Source organism: Gadus morhua, chromosome 7, assembly GCF_902167405.1.
Source record: "Gadus morhua chromosome 7, gadMor3.0, whole genome shotgun sequence".
Taxonomy (NCBI): Eukaryota; Metazoa; Chordata; class Actinopteri; order Gadiformes; family Gadidae; genus Gadus; species Gadus morhua.
This window is the reverse complement of record NC_044054.1, coordinates 31,586,784-31,607,388: the sequence shown is the minus strand read 5'-3', so window position 1 is coordinate 31,607,388 and position 20,605 is coordinate 31,586,784. Positions and strand designations below refer to the sequence as shown.

Genomic DNA, 20,605 nt, shown 5'->3' with positions numbered 1-20,605 from the left:
ATCGGTCGGGCTCTGATGATGATGATGGTGGTGGTGGTGATGGTGATGATGGTGGTGATGATGGTGGTGGTGATGAAGGTGATGATGATGATGTAACCTCGGCCCCTAGGCCACGGAGCCGCAGGAGGTCAGCGATGGGTCATCGGAGGGCGACGCCCAGTGGCAGAGTGACAGCAGCTCCAGGTAAACACCAAACCCAGAGATAACATGTACTCACTAACCCCAGAGATAACAAGCCCTCATTAACCCCGAGATAACATGTACTCTCTAACCCCAGAGATAACATGTACTCTCTAACCCCAGAGATAACATGTACTCTCTAACCCCAGAGATAACATGTACTCTCTAACCCCAGAGATAACATGTACTCTCTAACCCCAGAGATAACATGTACTCTCTAACCCCAGAGATAACATGTACTCTCTAACCCCAGAGATAACATGTACTCTCTAACCCCAGAGATAACATGTACTCTCTAACCCCAGAGATAACATGTACTCTCTAACCCCAGAGATAACATGTACTCTCTAACCCCAGAGATAACATGTACTCTCTAACCCCAGAGATAACATGTACTCTCTAACCCCAGAGATAACATGTACTCATTAATCTCAGACAGGAACTGCAGGTGTCACAGGAGGAAGTACAGGACAGTAAACATTAGAAAATAGTTAAAATACAACAAACAACAAAGAAACACAGAGAGAAACGTTGTACATAAACAGGAAGTGTAAAGGAAGTGAAGGCATTATTGACGGTGTATTCCAGGTGATTCAACTATCACCCGACCAACTAACCCTCTGCCCCGCCCGCTCCCTAGCGACTCCTCCAGCGAGTATTCTGATTGGACAGCGGACGCAGGGATCAACCTGCAGCCGCCCAAGCGACCAACCAGGAGGTTGACTAGACCTCAGGGCTACAGCAGCTCAGAGGAGGAAGAGGAGGAGGAGCAGCAGCAGGAGGAGGAGGAGGGGGAGGACGGGGAGGAGGGGGAGAGACCCCCGAAGAGAGACCGGACGAAGAAGGAAAAGAAGAAGGAGAAGAAGAAGAAGAAGTCGAAAGAGACCAAACAGGTATGATAAGTTAAACCTTATCTTATCTAAAGAGTTCAAATGTTATTTATCCTCTAAGCAGATAGCATAACACCTTATCTTTTCTTTGTTATCTAATCTAAGCAGATAAGATGACATGAAACTTGAATCAATCAAACTTTATCTCAGATATTTCTCCTCTCCCCTCCAGCTCTTTTTTCTTCCATCTTCCCTCTCCTCCTTTCCATCCCTTCTCCTCTCATCTGTCGATCTCTGGCTCCTCAATCTCTCCTCCTCATCTCAGTCACTTATCCTCATCTTATCCTCACCTCATCACCCTTCTAGAGAGGTTGATCTGACGATTTTAGAGTTTTCCTGCAAAACATACAATATTCTTGACAAGGGAATGCAAGAAGTAGAGGGATGAGGAATAAATACGTTCACAAATAAAGACATCAGAGAAGGGGGCATGACAGGCTGACCTGGGGGTCACAGCTGAAATGGGGCTCTGGGTGGCTGAATGAGGGGGTCTGAATTTTTTACTGTCGTATACATTCACCCAAAGGCTAATTTTGACAGGGCACTGGACATTATTTTCAATATCTCCCACAAGCTCGAACCACTGTCTCCTGAGTCACAGAAAAAGACAATCAGCAAAACGGTTACAACTGCCAGCAAGTTTTCTTGGGATCACACTACCGAGCATTGAACACATTTACAAAGACAGGCTGGTGTAAAAGGCCACTAACATTGTTTGTGACTATACAAACTCCCTGGCATCCCATTTTAAACTACTGCTATCTGGTCAGCGTTTCTGCCTACCCCGTATGACCAAGAACAGATCCAAATTCTCTTTTGTACCACAAGCCATAAAAGCCTTAAATCAGTCAAGAGTATGGGGTCGGCTTAGCTCAGGAGGTAGAGCAGTTGTCTTGTAACCGAAAGGTTGCTAGTTCGATATCCAGAGTGTTGATGTGTCCCTGAGCAAGGCACTTAACTAGGGATGCACCGAAATGAAAATTCTTGGCCGAAACCGAAACCGAATATACTGAAACAGTTGGCCGAAGGCCGAAACCGAATACCGAAAGTGGCTTTTACTGTTTTTCATAAATTTTGCTTTAATTTTTCACCATTGCATAAATCAAACAATTAAATGTCCTTCATAAACTTTTTTGTCTTGCTTTTCAATAAAAAAAAATCAATTACAAATTTGATACAAAATATTTATTTAATACTGAACGTTTTCTAACATGCCAGCAGACATTATAGCAAGAATTATAGCAAGAATTTAAGGACAATGTACCTTTTAAATAAATGAGTACAACTTTTTTTTTTTTTATAAATAAATAAAAATATTCGGTGTGTTATGTTCGGCCTTTTTACTCCTTCGGCCGAAACCGAACATTATGTTTTGGGCCATTTTCGGCCGAACATGTTCGGTGGCCGAATATTCGGTGCATCCCTACACTTAACCCTAACTGCTCCTGACGAGCTGGCTGTCGCCTTGCATGGTTGACTCTGCCGTCGGTGTGTCAATGTGTGTATTAACCGATGTAAGTCGCTTTGGATAAAAGCGTCTGCTAAATGCCCTAATTGTAATTATAAGATAAGCTCTGTCCAGCTGGCCTGGTCATATCCAAGGGTGTGTAGTGTATTGTAGTGTGTGATGTATGTTCTTCATGTCTGTCTGTGTCTGGTGTATGGACTATCTGTTTGTGTCATATGTCTAATGTCCTGTCATGAAGTGCCACTGTGCCGCAAACCCAACTGTCCCACGGGGACAATAAAAGTTTCCTACCACTACTACTGTTTGTGTCTCCTCAGAAGCCCATGTCTACACTGACGGGCGTGGACCCCGACGAGTGGAGACCGCCCGCCTGGATCACCGAGACCGTCCCCCGGCGATCGCCCTTCGTACCGCAGATGGGAGACGAGGTACTGGGCCCAAGCGCTGCTTTAACCCGGTTCTCACTCCACCAGGGCCGGTGTGAGGGTCCAGAGGCTCTGACCAAGACCACGTGTAGAGGTCGAGGCTTCACATCTGGTCTCTGACCAAGACCACGTGTAGAGGTCTAGGCTTCACATCTGGTCTCTGACCAAGACCACGTGTAGAGGTCTAGGCTTCACATCTGGTCTCTGACCAAGACCACGTGTAGAGGTCTAGGCTTCACATCTGGTCTCTGACCAAGACCACGTGTAGAGGTCTAGGCTTGATGATGACGATGGTGATGGGATTGACGATGATGATGACGACGATGATGATGGTGGTGGTTATGGGGATGATGATGATGATGAGGGGAATGATGATGATATGATGATGATGATGATGATGATGATGATCATGGTGGTTATCATGATGATGATGCTGATAGTGGTGTCCTCTGCCCCCCAGCTGATGTACTTCCGACAGGGCCACCAGGCGTACGTGCGGGCGGTCCGCCGAGCCAAGGCCTACAGCATCAACCCCCAGAAGCAGCCCTGGAACAAGCTGAACCTCAGGGTACCTGCCCCTAAAGGCTCTCCCTTTAATCGGTGTTGAACGGCACTAGGTTATGATATTCATAGAGTGGATAATATAGTTCTTGTATATTTTAAATTGTCATTATCTTGATGATCATTACAGTATGGTACAATGATAGTATTTGTAATGAAGGTGGTGTTGTGGTGTGTCTCAGGACCAGGCGTCTGAAGGTGTTGTAAGTGATAGTATGTATAATGAGGTGGTGTTGTGGTGTGTTTCAGGACCAGGAGTCTGTGAAGGTGGTGGGCATCAAGTACGAGGTCGGCTCCCCCACCCTGTGCTGCCTGAAGCTAGCCTTCCTGGACCTCCGCTCCGGCAAGATGACGGGCGACTCCTTCTCCCTCAAGTGAGCCCAGAGCCAGCACTGCATGGGGCTTAGATTCATACTGGTGGAGTCCCCTTCAGGAGGGGTGCCCAGCCCTCCTGGGGCCGGCTGATTTGCATATGTGGTCCCGTGAGATCGCTGAAGATTGTAGACATTTTGTGAGAAAAGAAAAACGTATAAAGTTTTGACGTTCCCCTAAAGGTCCGGTGTACACCTTCAGACTGCCTTGGGATTCTTACCCATGAGCAAACCACGACCAGTCCCTCGGTGGCGTGCCATGCACCCCAGTCACTGGGTCATGGTGTTACGGGCAGATGGGGGCTGGGTTGAAGCCATATCTGGGTTTCAACCCGCAGATGCTTATACATCAGAGCTTTGGGTCAGAAGAGAGAGAGATTCAAGATGATTTTTTTGTCACATGCATAGTTATACGTGTGCAACAAGCAGTGGAATGTATTCCTGACTTCGCTGCAAGACTGTGCTGACACTCAATTTGATAATATAAGTTAAAAAACCTATGTAAGACATATAATGATAAATAGGTTTAAAAAGACATCATAATCATAACATAGTCCAACAAAGCCTAGACTAATGAAAGTGCCTGCTTAAAGTGCAGGGCCTAAAGTGCAGGGTGCAATGAACAGTTTGAATTTAAAAGAGGGCCAAGAGACGCCATGACGGGCCTGAGGAGAACGGGGTGCGGTCGGGAGGACAGGTGTTCATGTGTCTGTGGCCCCTCCCCCCCCCAGGTACCACGACATGCCCGATGTCATCGACTTCCTGGTCCTGCTGCAGTTCTACAACGAGGCTAAGGACCACAACTGGCAGCCAGGTGAGTCCCATTCCTCTACCTCACTTCCTCTACCTCACTTCCTGTGAATCGAGCCCTCGTGCACACCTGTTTAAGGAGACCAGTCCCAAACAGTCCTCATCGCTCGGTGTGCATCAGAGCTCTCACTCTGTAGGTTAATTACATGCAGTTACATACAGGTGACCCGTTCACCTGTGAGTGAAGCTTTGTTGTCCTGCACTGATTGACAGTGATTGAAGGGTCGTTGATGGGGGAGCCCAGACCCATAATGGAACAGTACTTGTTGGCGAGCGTTTTTATTGGGTGTCACTGTGTGTCCGTGTTGCTAACGGCGACCTCTCCTCCTCTGCAGGCATGAGGTTCCGCAGCATCATCGACGACGCCTGGTGGTTCGGCTCGGTGGAGGACCAGGAGCCACTGCAGCTGGAGTACCCTGACAGCCTGTTTCAGAGCTACGCCGTCAGGTCAGTGACAGACAGTCGGTAACAGACAGTCGGTAACAGACAGTCAGTAACAGACAGTCAGAAACAGACAGTAACAGAGCTACGCCGTCAGGTCAGTAACAGACAGTCAGTAACAGACAGTAACAGAGCTACGCCGTCAGGTCTGTGACACAGTCAGTAACAGAGCTACGCCGTCAGGTCAGTGACATACAGTCAGTGACAGACAGTCAGTAACAGAGCTACGCAGTAAGGTCAGTAACAGACAGCCTGTCAGGTAAGTAACAGACAGCCTGTAACAGACAGCCCGTCAGGTCAGTAACAGACAGCCCGTCAGGTCAGTAGCAGACAGTCAGTAACAGACAGCCTGTCAGGTCAGTAACAGACAGCCCGTCAGGTCAGTAGCAGACAGCCTGTTCTAGAGCTACCCTGTCTGGTCAGTAACAGACTGACGGAGCAGAGCTGATGGAGTACAGACGGAATGGGTGGAGGTAACGGTAGTAGAAGTAACTCAACCCTCTCTACTCTCAGGTGGGACAACGAGGAGCAGGAGAAGATGAGTCCCTGGGACATGGAGCCCATTCCTGAAGAAGGTGGGTTCTACCTCAGACCTTCTCACCTCTCCACCTGCCGTTCTAAACCTCCTGCCGTTCTAAACCTCCTGCCGTTCTAAACGTCCTGACGTTCTAAACCTCCTGACGTTCTAAACCCTCCTGACGTTCTAAACCTCCTGACGTTCTAAACCTCCTGAGGTTCTAAACCCCTCCTGAGGTTCTAAACCCTCCTGACGTTCTAAACCTCCTGACGTTCTAAACCTCCTGACGTTCTAAACCTGCTGACGTTCTAAACCCTCCTGACGTTCCAAACCTTCCTGACGTTCTGACGTTCTAAACCTCCTGACGTTGCAAACCTTCCTGACGTTCTGACGTTCTAAACCTCCTGACGTTCCAAACCTTCCTGACGTTCTGACGTTTTAAACCTCCTGACGTTCTAAACCTTCCTGACGTTCTGACGTTCCATCCTCTCCACCTGACGTTCTCCTTCTGTGCTCCCCAGCGGCCCTGCCGGAGGAGGAGGGTGGAGGCGTGGAGGTGCTGGAGGAGGAGCTGGTGGCCCTGCTCTACGAGCCCCAGGAGGGCGAGTGGGGGGCCCACACCCGGGACGAGGACTGTGAGCGGGTCCTCCAAGGGATCACGGACCTCCTCACGCTAGGTACGCTAACGGCTAGGCTAGGCTAACGGCACCGCGGGTGAATGCAGGCGTTAGCATTGGCTTAGCGTAACATGTTTATTTATGTGTTGATATCGCTTGTTTGTTGACTTGTTTATGTGTTTGTGGACTTGTTTGTTGACTTGTGGATGTTTTGGTTGATTTTTTTTGACGTGTTTGTTGACTAGGGGATGTTTTTGTGAACTTGTTTGTCGACGTGTTTGTCGACTTGTTGACGTGTTTGTTGACGTGTTTGTTGACGTGTCGACGTGCCGCCCCCTCCAGACGTGGCGAAGGCCTTTGCGTTGCCCGTGGACCTGCGGGACTACCCGCTCTACTGCACCGCGGTGGCATACCCCACCGACCTCAGCACCATCCGCCTGCGTCTGGACAACCGCTTCTATAGGTAGGCCGCCTCGGGCTCCGCCCACAGAGGAAGCTCCACTCATAGACCCCGCCCACAGAGGAAGCTCCACCCATAGACCGACCCCGCCCACAAAATAAGCCCCTCATATGTAACGCACCCGTTCATGCAAGGTTTTTAGGAAACCTTTCTAACCTTTTACATTGGTGTTTCTTCAAATCAATCTCCCTGTGACTCATATTCTGTGGTCCCTCCTTCTCCTCCCCCTCTCACTCCTCCCCCTCCTACTCTCCCCCCCCCCACCCCCCCCCCCCTCCTCCTCCCCCCCCTCCTCCAGGCGTATCTCTGCTCTGATGTGGGAGGTGCGCTACATCGAGCACAACGCCCGCACCTTCAACGAGCCGCAGAGCCCCATCGTGGCCGCCGCTAAGGTGGTGACCGACATCCTGCTGCACTACATCGGGTACGCTGCCTGCCGCGCCTCCTCCTGGGGCTCCTCCCCCAGCTCCTCCTGGGGCTCCTCCCCCAGCTCCTCCTGGGGCTCCTCCCCCAGCTCCTCCTGGGGCTCCTCCTGGGGCTCCTCCCCCAGCTCTTCCCCCAGCTCCTCCTGGGGCTCCTCCCCCAGCTCCTCCCTGAACTCCTCCCCCAGCTCCTCCTGGAGCTCCACCCCCAGCTCCTCCTGGGGCTCCTCCCCCAGCTCCTCCCCCAGCTCCTCCTGGGGCTCCTCCCCCACCTCCTCCTGGAGCTCCTCCCCCAGCTCCTCCCCGAACTCCTCCCCCACCTCCTCCTGGGGCTCCTCCCACATACTGGCTCTGGCACTCCCCACATGAAATAACAATTAATGAATGGACTAATGACTAATTAGTTTACTAATGGACATTTTGCTAAAGAACAGTCCAAGTAATGAAGTAACATTTTATTGAGGATTATTTTGCTAATGAACACTTTACATAATAAAATAAAATATTATTAAAGGACGTTTTATTATAGAACAGTTACTAAAGAGCAGTTAATTAAACAAGATAATGCATAAATCAAGAACCACTGTAAACGACCTGCTCCTAAGGGATATTATTGGGCTCTTCAGAATCATGTTTGGATGTTAGATTTATTAAAGCTACTCTAATAGGTCCTGCTTTAAAACATGATCCCCTTTGATATACTTTGAACACGTGTTGACTCTGTAAGTCTCTGATTGGCTGCGTTTGTTCTGCTCCTCCGTCAGGGATCAGAGCTGCACGGACATCTTGGATCTGTTCCACAGGCTGAGGTCAGAGGTCAGCAGTGGAGGAGAGCTGGAGGTGAGTGATCCAGATCCTCCCACAAGTTCTGCTCCACAGTTTGTCACTCTTCACTCTCCTGTCGGTGGTGTTGTGTCTTGCTCTCTCACTCACTTCCTCACTCTCTTTCTCTCACTCTGTAACTCTGGGTCTGGGTGGTGTAACTGGTTCCGTCTGTCTGGTTGGTGTAACTCTGGGTGGTGTAACTGTGTGTCCGTCCGTCTGCAGGTGGCTGACGTGGACGTGGACTCAGACACCCCGGGGACGTCCTCTGGGAACCGGGTAAGAGACTCCGTCATGATGAAGGGTGGACCGGTTTAATACAGCGTCCATCTTCACTACAGCTGCTAGTAACCAACCAGTGTGTTGGTGTCTCCTAGTTACTAACCAGCGTGTTGGTGTCTCCTAGTTACTAACCTAGCTACTAACCAGTGTGTTGGTGTCTCCTAGTTACTAACCTAGTTACTAACCAGTGTGCCGCTGTCTCCTAGTTACTAACCTAGTTACTAACAGCTGTGATGGTGTATTTTAGTTACTTACCCGTATACTGGTGTCTCCCGGTGACTTTCCGTGTGCTGGTGTCTCCTAGTGACTAACCCGTTTGCTGGTGTCTCCTAGTTACTAACCTAGTGACTAACCCGGGTGCTGGTGTCTCCCAGTGACTAACCCGTGTGCTGGTGTCTCCCAGTGACTAACCCGTGTGCTGGTATCTCCCGGTGACTAACCCGTGTGCTGGTGTCTCCCGGTGACTAACCCGTGTGCTGGTGTCTCCCGGTGACTAACCCGTGTGCGGGTGTCTCCCGGTGACTAACCCGTGTGCTGGTGTCTCCCCGTGACTAACCCGTGTGCTGGTGTCTCCCGGTGACTAACCCGTGTGCTGGTGTCTCCCCGTGACTAACCCGTGTGCTGGTGTCTCCCGGTGACTAACCCGTGTGCTGGTGTCTCCCGGTGACTAACCCGTGTGCTGGTGTCTCCCGGTGACTAACCCGTGTGCTGGTGTCTCCCGGTGACTAACCCGTGTGCTGGTGTCTCCCGGTGACTAACCCGTGTGCTGGTGTCTCCCAGTGACTAACCCGTGTGCTGGTGTCTCCCGGTGACTAACCCGTGTGCTGGTGTCTCCCCAGGCCTCCTCCAGCTCTAAGAAGCGGGGCGTGGAGCTGGACGTGAACGCGTGGAAGGGCCAGGTCAGAGACCTGATCAGACACATGATCACCAGCCGGGACTCAGAGCCCTTCAGGCAGCCTGTCGACCTGTTTGTCTACCCGGTAAGACTCACTCACTCACTCACTCACTCACTCACTCACTGCCAACATGTTACTCTACTCAGTAAGACTCACTCACTGCCAACATGTTACTCTACTCAGTAAGACTCACTCACTGCCAACATGTTACTCTACTCAGTGAGACTCACTCACTCACTCACTGCCAACATGTTACTCTACTCAGTAAGACTCACTCACTCACTCACTCACTCACTCACTGCCAACATGTTACTCTACCCGGTAAGACTCACTCACTCATTCACTGCCAACACGTTACTCTACCCGGTAAGACTCACTCACTGCTAACACGTTACTCTACTCAGTAAGACTTACCCCCTCACTCACTCACTCTGTGTGTCCAGGACTACCGGGACATCATCGACACCCCCATGGACCTGAGCACGGTGTCGGAGACGCTGGTGGGCGGGAACTACGAGAACCCCATGGAGTTCAGCAAGGACGTGCGGCTCATCTTCACCAACTCCAAGGCCTACACCCCCAACAAGAAGTCCCAGGTAGGAGACCCCCCCCTCGGACCGTCTGGCTGGCTGTCCTCTGTGGACCCATTCAGAGGATTTCAATGATTCTATCCTCTTTCCTTTTAACTTTTAGCTCAAAGTTATTTAGATGTGTTTCGGTGTGTTAGTTACTCGACACCGAGACTCAGATTTAGAGTGAACTGTGACTCCTGTCTCTAGAGCTAGACTCTATTACAGTGAACTGTGACTCCTGTCTCTAGAGCTACAGAGACTCTTACAGTGAACTGTGACTCCTGACTCTAGAGCTAGACTCTATTACAGTGAACTGTGACTCCTGTCTCTAGAGCTAGACTCTATTACAGTGAACTGTGACTCCTGTCTCTAGAGCTAGACTCTATTACAGTGAACTGTGACTTCTGTCTCTAGAGCTAGACTCTGTCAGAGTGAACTGTGACTCCTGTCTCTAGAGCTAGACTCTATTACAGTGAACTGTGACTCCTGTCTCTAGAGCTAGACTCTATTACAGTGAACTGTGACTCCTGTCTCTAGAGCTAGACTCTATTACAGTGAACTGTGACTCCTGACTCTAGAGCTAGACTCTATTACAGTGAACTGTGCCTCCTGTCTCTCGAGCTACAGGGAGACTATATCAGAGTGAACTGTGACTCCTGTCTCTAGAGCTAGACTCTATTAGAGTGAACTGTGACTCCTGTCTCTAGAGCTAGACTCTATTATAGTGAACTGTGCCTCCTGTCTCTAGAGCTACAGGGAGACTATATCAGAGTGAACTGTGCCTCCTGTCCCTCCAGATCTACACCATGACTCTGAGCCTGTCGGCCTACTTCGAGAGCCGCATCATCTCCATCATCTCGGACCACAAGTCGGCCGTCCAGAACCAGCGGCGCAGCAGCCAGAGGCTGAGCTACAGGAAGAGGCTCCACAGCCCAGGAGGAAGCTCCTCTCCTGGGAGCCCGCCCCCCAGGTACCCCCACCCCGCCCGCGACTGGAGACCGCCCATATGTGATGTGGGGGGGGGCTTTGATAAGCCACATGTAAAGCTCGCCGTATAACCTTCGCCCTGTGGTCTCTGTCTGTTTCTCTCTCCATGTTTCTTTCTGTGTGTCCGTCTGTCTCTCTGTTTGTCTCTGTGTGTCCGACTGTCTCTCTGTTTGTCTCTGTGTGTCTGTCTCTCTGTTTGTCTCTGTGTGTCTGACTGTCTCTCTGTTTTTTCCGACTGTCTCTCTATTTGTCTCTGTGTGTCCGACTGTCTCTCTGTTTTTCCCGACTGTCTCTCTCTCTGTCTTTCTGTCTGTCTGTCTGTCTGTCTGTCTGTCTGTCTGTCTGTCTGTCTGTCTGTCTGTCTGTCTGTCTGTCTGTCTGTCTCTGTCTCTTTCTGTGTGTCTGTCTGTCTGTCTGTCTGTCTCTCTCTCTTTCTGTGTGTCTGTCTCTCTCTCTCTCTTTCTGTGTGTCTGTCTCTCTCTCTCTTTCTGTGTGTCTGTCTCTCTCTCTCTTTCTGTGTGTCTGTCTCTCTCTCTCTTTCTGTGTGTCTGTCTCTCTCTCTCTTTCTGTGTGTCTGTCTGCCTGTCTGTCTCCAGCCCCAAAGGGAAGCACAAGTCAGGGAAGACCAAGAAGTCGAAGTCGAAGTCGAAGCCAAACAAGTCGAGGGCCCGGAGCGAGAGTTCCTCCAAGAAGAGCCGGTCCTCGTCCCGACGGCCGCGCCGGGGTAAGAGGAGGATGGTAGTGGTGATGAAGATGATGAGGAGGAGGATGATGATGAGTGATACGGAGACGGTTTGTGGCCCCCTGTGTCTTCGGGGCCGTGTCCACAAACCTTCAATCCTTCCCTTTATAGTAGCGTGATTTGGTGCACAGATCTGGTGCCCTATGTAGTCTAGAGCGCCACAAACTATTACCCATGATGCATTGCGTATTATTTTCATCTGATGACTTCCGACATCTCTCACTCACTCACCCCCTCACCCACTCTCTCTCCCCCTCACTCACTCTCTCTCTCACAGCTCCCCCCAGCGATGTGGAGGTGGATGAAGACAGCCAGCCCTCCTCTTCCTCTTCCTCCACCTCAGCCAGCCAAGCTCCGCCCCCCACCACCTCCTCACGCAGCCGGGCCACGCCCCCCGCCAAGAGAACAGGTACCTGGGAATAAAAAGCTCTCCCTAAATGCATTACTTTCTGTTTTTGTTCACCGTTGTTGATCCGATGCTCCTGTCAGCGTTCAATAGAGCGACGCGCTCCTCGTTCATCGTCTGTCATCGTCGTTGTCGTCGTCGTCGTTGTACCAACCATCTTGTGTGTCTCAGTTCCCCAGCGGCCTGTCGCCCTTAGCAACGGCTCCAGACAGAGCCTGAGACGCCCGGCGTTGGCGGCCGCGGCGACGGCGGCGGCCAGCGAGGAGGCGACCGCCGGCTCCTCTCGCTCCTCCTCCGGCTCCTCCTCCTCGTCCTCTTCCTCGTCGTCGTCGTCCTCCTCGTCCTCCTCCTCGTCTTCGTCGGACAGCGGCTCCGACTCTGAGACGGAGAAGTTCGTGGAGGGCTGTGACCACGACTACAGCAAGGCTCCTCCCCTCCCCAAGTCCGCCCCGCCCCCTCCCCCGCCGTCGCGACCTCACGCCAAGGGCGGCACCGCCGTCCGGGCGGCTGCCGTCGCCAGGGGCAACAAGGCGGTTGCCACAATCACCGCCGCCACCAAACGGAGACGAGAGGCGGTACCCGACACGCCCACACAGAGACCCAAGAGGGCGAGGGTAAAGTCTGCCGGAGAGGAAGAGGAGGAGGAGGAGGAGGAGGAGCAACAGGAGGAGGAGGAGGAAGAGGAGAACGACGAAGAGGGGGAGGATGATGATGAAGAGGGAGATGAGGAGGAAGAAGAGGAGGACGCAGAGGCGGAGGTGGTGCTGCAGCCCCAGCAGGAGGAAGAAGAGGTGGAGGAGGATGAGGAGGAGGAGGAGGAAGAAGAGGAAGAAGAAGAAGAAGAGGAAGAGGCGGAGGAGGTGAAAGCCGCTGCTGTAGGAAATGAAGAGGACCCTGGCGAAGACGATGAGGAGGAGGAGCCTGACGAAGAGGAGGAGCCGGACGAGGAGGAAGAGGAGGAGGCGTCTGAGTCGGAGCAGGGGGCCGCAGGAGGAGCGGCGGGGGGCGCGAGCAGGCCCCGGCGCTCCAAGTCGGCCCGCGTCAACACCCGTAACCAGGGCCGCCGGACGGTCCAGTACGTGGACGAGTCGGACGACGAGGGTCAGAGGTCGAAGGACGACCCCCTGAACCTTGGGAAGTCGCGGTCGGGCCGCGTACGCAAGATGACTGAGAAGGCCCGGGTCAGCCACCTCATGGGCTGGAACCACTGACCCCTGACCTCTGACCCCCCGACCTTAACCTCTGCCCCCTGACCTCTGAACCCTGACCCCCAGACTCTGGGTTCCACTGCAGGGATAACCGTTTGTTGTGTTTTTATATATATATATATATATATATATATATATATATATATATATACATATACGGGCTGAGTCACGACTCAGCGAACGGCCGGTGCTCCAGATGAGGTCTGTTGCCAAGGAGCCGTCGTCGAGGGTGACGGGAGGGTGGGGGACAACAAAAAGCAAAGCCACCTGCCCTCCTCTCTTCCTCCTCTTCATCGTACCCTCCTCATTCCCCCCCTCCTTTACCTTCTCTTTGCTACCTCCTCCTCTGCCCTACCGTTCCTCCTCCCCCTCCAGACTGTAGATCCTATGTCCTCCTCCTCCTCCTCCCCCTCCAGACTGTAGATCCTATGTCCTCCTCCTCCTCCTCCTCCTCTTCCTCGCTCCGCTCCCCGGACACCAAAGAAAGGCGGGAGGTGCCAAAACAAAACGGTGCTCATTCAATTTTTTTTTTTTTTTTTTTTTTTTTGCAGCGTGTGTTTTGTTGTTGTTGTGCTCCTCTGGTGTGCTGCTGAGCCACAAACCTCATCACCTCGTGGGGGTCATCGCGGGGTCTCTAGGGGGCCCTCATAGCGTAGGGCATGATGTCATCTACTCTGCCATTGGCTCCAATCCCGGTGGGCCTCGAGGTCAACTTTACATCGTCACGACCACGGTCTCTCTAGCCTCGAGGTAAACATTACATCGTCACAGCAGCGGTCTCTCCCTCAGCCAGCTCTGCCTCTGGCTGTGTCTAGGTCCTGGAGGTGGTCTTCATGGGACCGGGGGGGGTCTAGGCGCTGGTGGTGGTCTTCACGGGCCCGGGGGGGGTCTAGGTCCTGGAGGTGGTCTTCACGGGACCGGGGTCTGGCCGTCTCTTCCTCCTGAGCCAGTGGACGTTAGACCGGTCCGTTCCACCGTGTGGAGTCCCATGTTGCCCGGGTGTCACTCCCTCTCTCGTCCCCTTCCTCCTTTAGTTCCCTTCGTCTGGTTGGTACATGGGAGACCTCGTGTTCTTGTTTGATCTGGTCTGTATCCTACTCTCTCAACATCACCGGTTGAAAGTTTCTTCCGAGACCCCGTCTCTCTCTCTCCGCCCTCCCTGGTGCCCAACCGTGGACCCCTCTCCTCCTCTTCTCACCTCCTCTCTCCTCCTCTCCTCCTCCTCTGTCAGCGCTGTCGTGTCCCTCGCGCTCAACACCTCTTCATTAACGAGAATACTAAATATTTTGTTTTTGCACACTAAATCATTCTGGCAGCTGGCTAATAAAGTTGTCGGGAGGATATCAGTTTTATAAGCCGAAGGCTGATCTCCTTCTCCTTCATTCATGCGCTCTCCATCGTCTCCACCTCACCAGCACACTGAGTACCGGAGCTCCACCTACAGAGCGTCTGCAGCAGGTACCTACAGAGCCTGCTGCTGACGGCGCCGTCACAAAAAAACTCATGAACTCTTCCTTGTGGTCGCGACCCCGTGATGTCACCCGGTTCAGCGACCAATCAGGTTCCTCGTTGCCCTCAGAGGTCAACCCTAGATCTCTGACCTCTGACCTCTGAGTTGCCCACGAGCATGACTCTGACCCTGCGACGGTGCGAGCGGTAGAAGAGAGAGAGAGAGAGAGAGAGAGAGAGGGGGGGGGATGACCTCCAACTACAAAATGTAATCTCAGTAGCGTCAGTGGATGAGTGGTGCTCCCACACGTCTTCAGCAGAGCTTGGTTATAGAGTCAGGGATGTACAGTCAGCCTTTCGTTGCTCTTTATGTGTGGTGTGAGAACAACGCCCGACTATTGCTTTGGAATTGTATTTTCATACGATGATCTACGGCGTTTGTAGGGGTACCCTTTCAGTGACTCAATCGATTTAGGTGAAATAAACTTCAGTGATTAATATTCTTTTTTTCTTTTTTTACACTTTATGATTGTATATTAGTTGTTTTTTTCTGTGTTTTTTTTTTAAATAAAGAAGTTGATCTCTTGTAGGCCGGCCTCTGCGTCTCTTTTTGTGGCGATACCTCAACCTCTTCCTCATCCCTGTCTCTATGGTCCTCTGACTCACACGCCGGTGCCGCTCCGGGGAGTTTTATGCCATCGTTTACAAGTCCGGACCCCCGTGCAGGCCGGGGGGGGGGTCTGCGCGCTCCGTACCTGATTCACTCGTTCACCCTCACTCTGAGAGCACTCCTCTCTCTTCCATTTTGTGTGCTGGTCGGTGACTCATCCTGCTCCCCGCGTCAGAACACACTCTGACAAATGGCCGCGCGGACGTGGAGAGAAACCCAGCTGCGTGTTTTACGATCCAATGTGTTTGTGTTCTAGACGTACCTCTAAACAACAAACAACTCTGCGGTGCGGAGGAGTGAAACGGTGCTTGGCCGGTGAAAACGTTAACCAAATGATTTTCCTCCACTTTTTTTGTCTTTATGACTACTGGGTCAATACAGATAATGGTTTATTTCCACTAATGCCATATAATCTTTAATTATGTGTGAGGCAAATGTGGAAATTCATAGGCCTGCACTTCCAAATCGGTGGATTACTTCTATCTTAAAGATGACGCACACACAATGTTGTCCCTTATGAGCCGTCACCCGTTAACATGTTCAGTCAAAGCCTCCCATTGAAGAGGACTATTACTATGACTGATCATAGGTGAAGGTTCCAGTGGGAGTATATTTAGCTCTCAGGCTGTGATAGCCTCATGACGTAGTCAGCCTTCCTCTGTCTGGAACTTTATGGATTCAGTATTTCTGCTCGGATCCCACTGAGCCATGGATTTCCCACAGCAGAGAGTTGTGTTCGTTCTCCAGGTTTGGATCCATCCCGACAGAGCTCCTCAGCCTGAACTGGACGGACCCGCTCCTCCTCCCCCCCCCCCCCCCCCCCCCCCCCCCCCCCACCCGGGGCTGAGCTGGTCTTAGTAGTGAGGGTCTGAGGTCCTCATCTGATATGAATAGATCGTACATTACCGTACAGGAGTTTAACATTTATGGTGAAATTTAAAACCGGTTATCGGTTCCTACTTGGAATCTCTTAAACGCATCGCTACTTGGCACTTAAACTTCTCTCTACTCAGCACATGAGCTAAACTTTACATAGCACAAACACTCAAATAACTTGGTTCCTAATTTAGTATTCAATAATCTAACTTGGAATTCAATTTTTTGCTGAGCAGGCTGCCTCCCCACTTAACTTTACACTTAAAGTAGAGCTTGACAACTTAACTTAGTGTGAGCATAATTGAGTTATCTGGTGAGTACTGACTGACGGTGTTTATTATCACTTTGACAACCAAACCACACCCAAACCATCCATTGGAAATCCGCACACTAAAGTTGATGAGATGGACCAATGTCTTTGAGTGACAAATATGAAGTATAGTTCAGATCTGAGGACCGGAAGTTCTGAGCAGAATACATAATGCAGGACTCAGCGGGAGACGCTTGAGGCGGAAGACGAATATACCTGTAAACACCCAACGACACGTAGTCACCACTCACAACCATCGACATTAACACTGTGCTCGAAACACACGAGCACAGTGAAGAACGAGAACGAACAGGAACAAAGTAAAGAAGGAGCATATCTTGATATGTGTTCACACCCATTTTCCATTGACAATTTCCATAACTACTGTCAACACTTAATACACAGACGATATCTATTAAAAATGACTACGGTGAAAGTTGGCAAAATCGAATCTACCAAGACAACAAACAAAGAGACTAAACCAACTTCTTTGTGGCACGAGAGACAAATCTTGCAATTTCTTAACAAAGTAGGGATTATCTATTTTTCCTATACAGTAAACATACATGCTGACATATGTATATTTGATACCACTCCACTAAGATAAGTCAAGATTCTTCTTAGAGTATGCATCCATATACTCAAGTAGGCATGTATGGGCTTCAAAACCTATTTAAACATTGATTAGCTAAATTCATCTTCAATTGATACGCGACCATCTTATCAAGTATCTTACGAGAGAGTTTCCTTCAGAGGTTCTGAGGACCGTTGCTCCGCGCCTCACACACTAGAACCCTTCAATCAGTGGTTCTTTCAAAGCCCGGCCGAAATAGCAACCGTCTTCCTTCGCAGTGAAACCGTCCCTCCCCTCAGACAGACAAAAGAGCTGCTGGAGTATACCTCCTTGTCCCAGCGCTCCCCAGTCCTCAGCCCGTGCAGACAGACAGGAGCTGGGTTAAAGCGTTCCACATAACTGCGCCCATGCTAGCCAGTTCCTCCTCAACCCATGAGGGCTTCAAGCACAATGCAACCCTGTGCAGCGGACATGCGAAGGGCCGTGCCGCCGGCGCTACACCAGGCCCGAGGGCAGCTGCACATGGAGGGGGTACGGGTGGTGGTACACCAGCTGGGGCTGGGGCTGGGGGAAGTAGTAGCTGCTGAAGATGGGCTCGGCCATGTAGGCCGCCGGCTGGTAGAAGCAGGTGACGTTGGCGGTGTTGGGGATGGCGTTCTGCTCGCCCAGTACCCGCAGCGCCAGCACGGTGATCATGTTGAGCGTCTGTCGCCGCTCGTGGCCCATCAGGCACACGGTGCTCTCGTCGATCACCCGCCGCAGCGTCATCAGGAAGTCGTAGCGGCTGGCCTCGCAGTCGCCGCCGCCCACAAAGTGCCGCTGCAGGTAGGCCTCGATCTTGCGCTGCTGCACGGCCACGTCGGGGAAGTCGATGAAGAAGCGGGAGCACATGTAGCGCTCCAGGGAGCGGATCTCCGCCTCGCTGGACGCGCGGAAGTTCCTCACCAGCAGGTCGCTGTACTTCAGCAGCCCCCCGCCCCGGATCTCCTCGGGGCTGTGGGTGGCGATGAGCCGGCCCCGCAGGTGGTTCATGGCCTGCTGGAAGTCGCCGTACATGCACTCCGCCGCCACGGTGACCAGGGGTTCACCTCCGACCCCCGCCCAGGAGGACCCCACGCCGGCGGCGGGCGCCGCCACGTCCGTCGGTGCGTTCTGATAGGTCAGCCCGGTCGGCGGGGCTGCAGACTCGACGCCTCGGGGGGCGGCGGCGGAGTCCAGAGGTTCTGTCGAGGGGAGCGGGTCGTTGTGCCTGTGTTCCGCACTCTGTGGTACGACGGTCACTTCTGGTGAGGGACCCGCCTGGCCGACCGCGACACGTTCCACCAGGGGTCCCGAGCCTTGGGGGTCCGGAAGGGAAGGGGACCTGGAGCGGTGGTCCTCGACGCCGTCCGCCCGGGGCTGCAGGGTCTTCGGTATTTCGATGGGAGGGAACAGCTGTGTGGTCATCTCCGTCAGCAGAGACCACTTCTCCTCGGGGGGGGGAGGAGGGGGGGACTTGATGAGGGTCTTGCGGGACATCTTCCTCTGGAGGATCGGAGAAGGACAGAACTTTGGCACGGCGCCCTGGGAGCTGCTGCAGGTTTTCTTGGCCGGAGGAGGGAAGGAACCTTCCAGACTTGGATCTTGTAGGATAGACTCGTTGTTAATCCTGAGGACGGACGGACCTGCTTTGGATCCAGCACCTTCCTTACGTTGGACCTGGATCACACCCGGATCTACGCTCAGAGATATTTCTGGGTGCAGGGCAGTCGCTTCTATCAAAGACTCTGACTTAAACAACTCTTCGGTCTTCGGTGGTTTCCGAGAGACCTGCTTCGGCAAAGGGTCCATGACGTCTGCGGACGATGGAACCAAAGAAGGCTTTCTTTGATTGGGTTCCTCCTCCACCTTTTCCCCCCCAATATCTAACTGGACAACCTCTCCCAATGGGTCATCTCTAATCGTTTCCACCATTACTTCTTTCTGAGTCCCTTGGGATCCAGCACTCTCCGGTTCTGCCATCTGCTGGATGTCAGGCGGTCCACTCACAGGCTCTGCCAACGGCTCCAGGAGATCCTTCTCAGACCCAGCGTCACCCGGGCTCTCCCACTGGTCTCCTCCTCCCCTCTCCATCGTTAAGTCCCTTCCCTCAGCTTCAGGTTGACCTGGAGCGATCAGAGGTTCCGCCGCCTCTGTCTGCGGCAAGACTCGCTGATCCAGACCCGCCGACCTCTCCTCCTTCGGCTCCGTCCGGCCTTCCTGTTTCCTGTCGCTCTCCCAGTACGACTCCAGCATGCGGTCCAGAATGATCTGGAAGGAGTCGACGCTGAACTCGAACTGCCGCCGCAGGGAGCTGACGAAGCGGAGGCCCACCGTCTGGGAGCGGTTGTTGGACAGCGCGATGAGGCTCCAGCGGTCGTGCTCGTTGAAGACCTTCACCATCTTCTGCACGTACGCCTCCTTCATGGTGAGCCACGTGATCTTCCTGCGGTTGACGCCGCAGGGCAGGAGGTCCCTGAGGACGCCCAGCACCACCTCCTTGATCACCTGGAAGTCCTCCTGGCGGGGCACGTCCACGCCGAACACGATGTCCAGGTCGCGGCGGCCGAGGCCGTTGTCCCGCAGCATCACGTGACTGGCCGAGGCGCCGTTGAGCCGCACGTCGCGCACCACGATGCTCCGCTCGGCCAGGCGCTCGCGCACCCCCCGGATCATGTCCTTGGCCCGCACCTCCAGCGTGGGGAAGTTCCCCCGGCCGTAGATGGGCAGCACCTCCGTAAGCACCTGGTCCAGCGCCTGGACCTGCTCCACCGTCAGGTTGTGGAACCGCTTGTCAGCTTGGAGATCCATCTTCTCGACCTGGAGAGTAATGACAAGGTTCAAGGCAATTTTCGTATAAAAGTTTTGCAGTGGTTCTCTAAAGGTATTGTTGTGTTTCTCTAAAGGTATTGCAGTGTTTCTCTTAAGGTATTGCAGTGTTTCTCTTAAGGTTTTGCAGTGTTTCCCTTAAGGTATTGCAGTATTTCTCTAAAGGTATTGCAGTTTTTCTACAAAGGAAATGCATTGTTTCTTTAGGGATGTCACTCTTTCCCATAGTGAAGGACCAATAAATCGCTGGCACTTGCGTGTGTCACAGTATATCTTCCCAGGGAGAGGAGAACCGATCTTTAGCATATCTGCAGAACCCTGTTTCTATTAAATGCAGTGAGGATGAAATCCACTGCAACGCCTTCATGCAGCAGACACGTGGATAAACATGAGTTAATGATTAACTCTAACTCTACCTCTACTCTAACTCTAACCCTGCATCCGTCTATGTAGCTTTGTTGTTTTAAGCTTAGGGAATTGTTTAATTCAGAGGTTCAAAAGACAAATACCAACTGTCTAAAGGTAAATAAAATACATGTTTAAAATGTAATTGTAGATTTAATTGCTGCAAAACTGCGGCAGAGAGGAGATAGCTATTGTCATTTATTAAACTTTTCTAAATCCTCCCTCTTATTTTTATGTTGTTTCCATAAAGAACTGAATGGGATTAAGTCTGAAGGACCTAATATTATGCATCTGCCCAGCAGCCTGAGCAGCGGCCTCTGGTGGCCAAGACGAGAACCGCCGCTCAGCGCAGCACGACTGTTGTGTTGTGAGTTGTTTTTAAAGATTGGACCACATG

General features: G+C 52.2%; 2 protein-coding genes across 2 annotated transcripts in view; one reads left to right on the top strand and one right to left on the bottom strand.

The window, feature by feature from the left end:
* The window catches only part of brwd3 (bromodomain and WD repeat domain containing 3), a 30,261-nt gene extending 15,146 nt beyond the window's left edge, over positions 1-15,115 (top strand). Inside the window, exons 22-40 of the mRNA XM_030361498.1 lie at positions 110-183; positions 821-1,073; positions 2,856-2,966; positions 3,424-3,531; positions 3,774-3,898; positions 4,627-4,709; positions 5,041-5,152; positions 5,660-5,721; positions 6,185-6,340; positions 6,623-6,743; positions 7,039-7,164; positions 7,927-8,002; positions 8,210-8,263; positions 9,106-9,246; positions 9,606-9,758; positions 10,532-10,704; positions 11,318-11,445; positions 11,741-11,872; positions 12,041-15,115. Of these exons, the coding sequence (XP_030217358.1) occupies positions 110-183; positions 821-1,073; positions 2,856-2,966; positions 3,424-3,531; positions 3,774-3,898; positions 4,627-4,709; positions 5,041-5,152; positions 5,660-5,721; positions 6,185-6,340; positions 6,623-6,743; positions 7,039-7,164; positions 7,927-8,002; positions 8,210-8,263; positions 9,106-9,246; positions 9,606-9,758; positions 10,532-10,704; positions 11,318-11,445; positions 11,741-11,872; positions 12,041-13,080 (3,228 nt within the window). The 3' untranslated portion in view covers positions 13,081-15,115. The remainder of the gene's footprint in view (positions 1-109; positions 184-820; positions 1,074-2,855; positions 2,967-3,423; positions 3,532-3,773; positions 3,899-4,626; positions 4,710-5,040; positions 5,153-5,659; positions 5,722-6,184; positions 6,341-6,622; positions 6,744-7,038; positions 7,165-7,926; positions 8,003-8,209; positions 8,264-9,105; positions 9,247-9,605; positions 9,759-10,531; positions 10,705-11,317; positions 11,446-11,740; positions 11,873-12,040) is intronic.
* Positions 15,116-16,390: 1,275 nt separating this feature from the next.
* LOC115547960 (uncharacterized) overlaps positions 16,391-20,605 on the bottom strand; it is a 5,038-nt gene continuing 823 nt past the window's right edge. Inside the window, exon 2 of the mRNA XM_030362485.1 lies at positions 16,391-19,794. Within this exon, the coding sequence (XP_030218345.1) occupies positions 17,452-19,785 (2,334 nt within the window). The 5' untranslated portion in view covers positions 19,786-19,794 and the 3' untranslated portion in view covers positions 16,391-17,451. The remainder of the gene's footprint in view (positions 19,795-20,605) is intronic.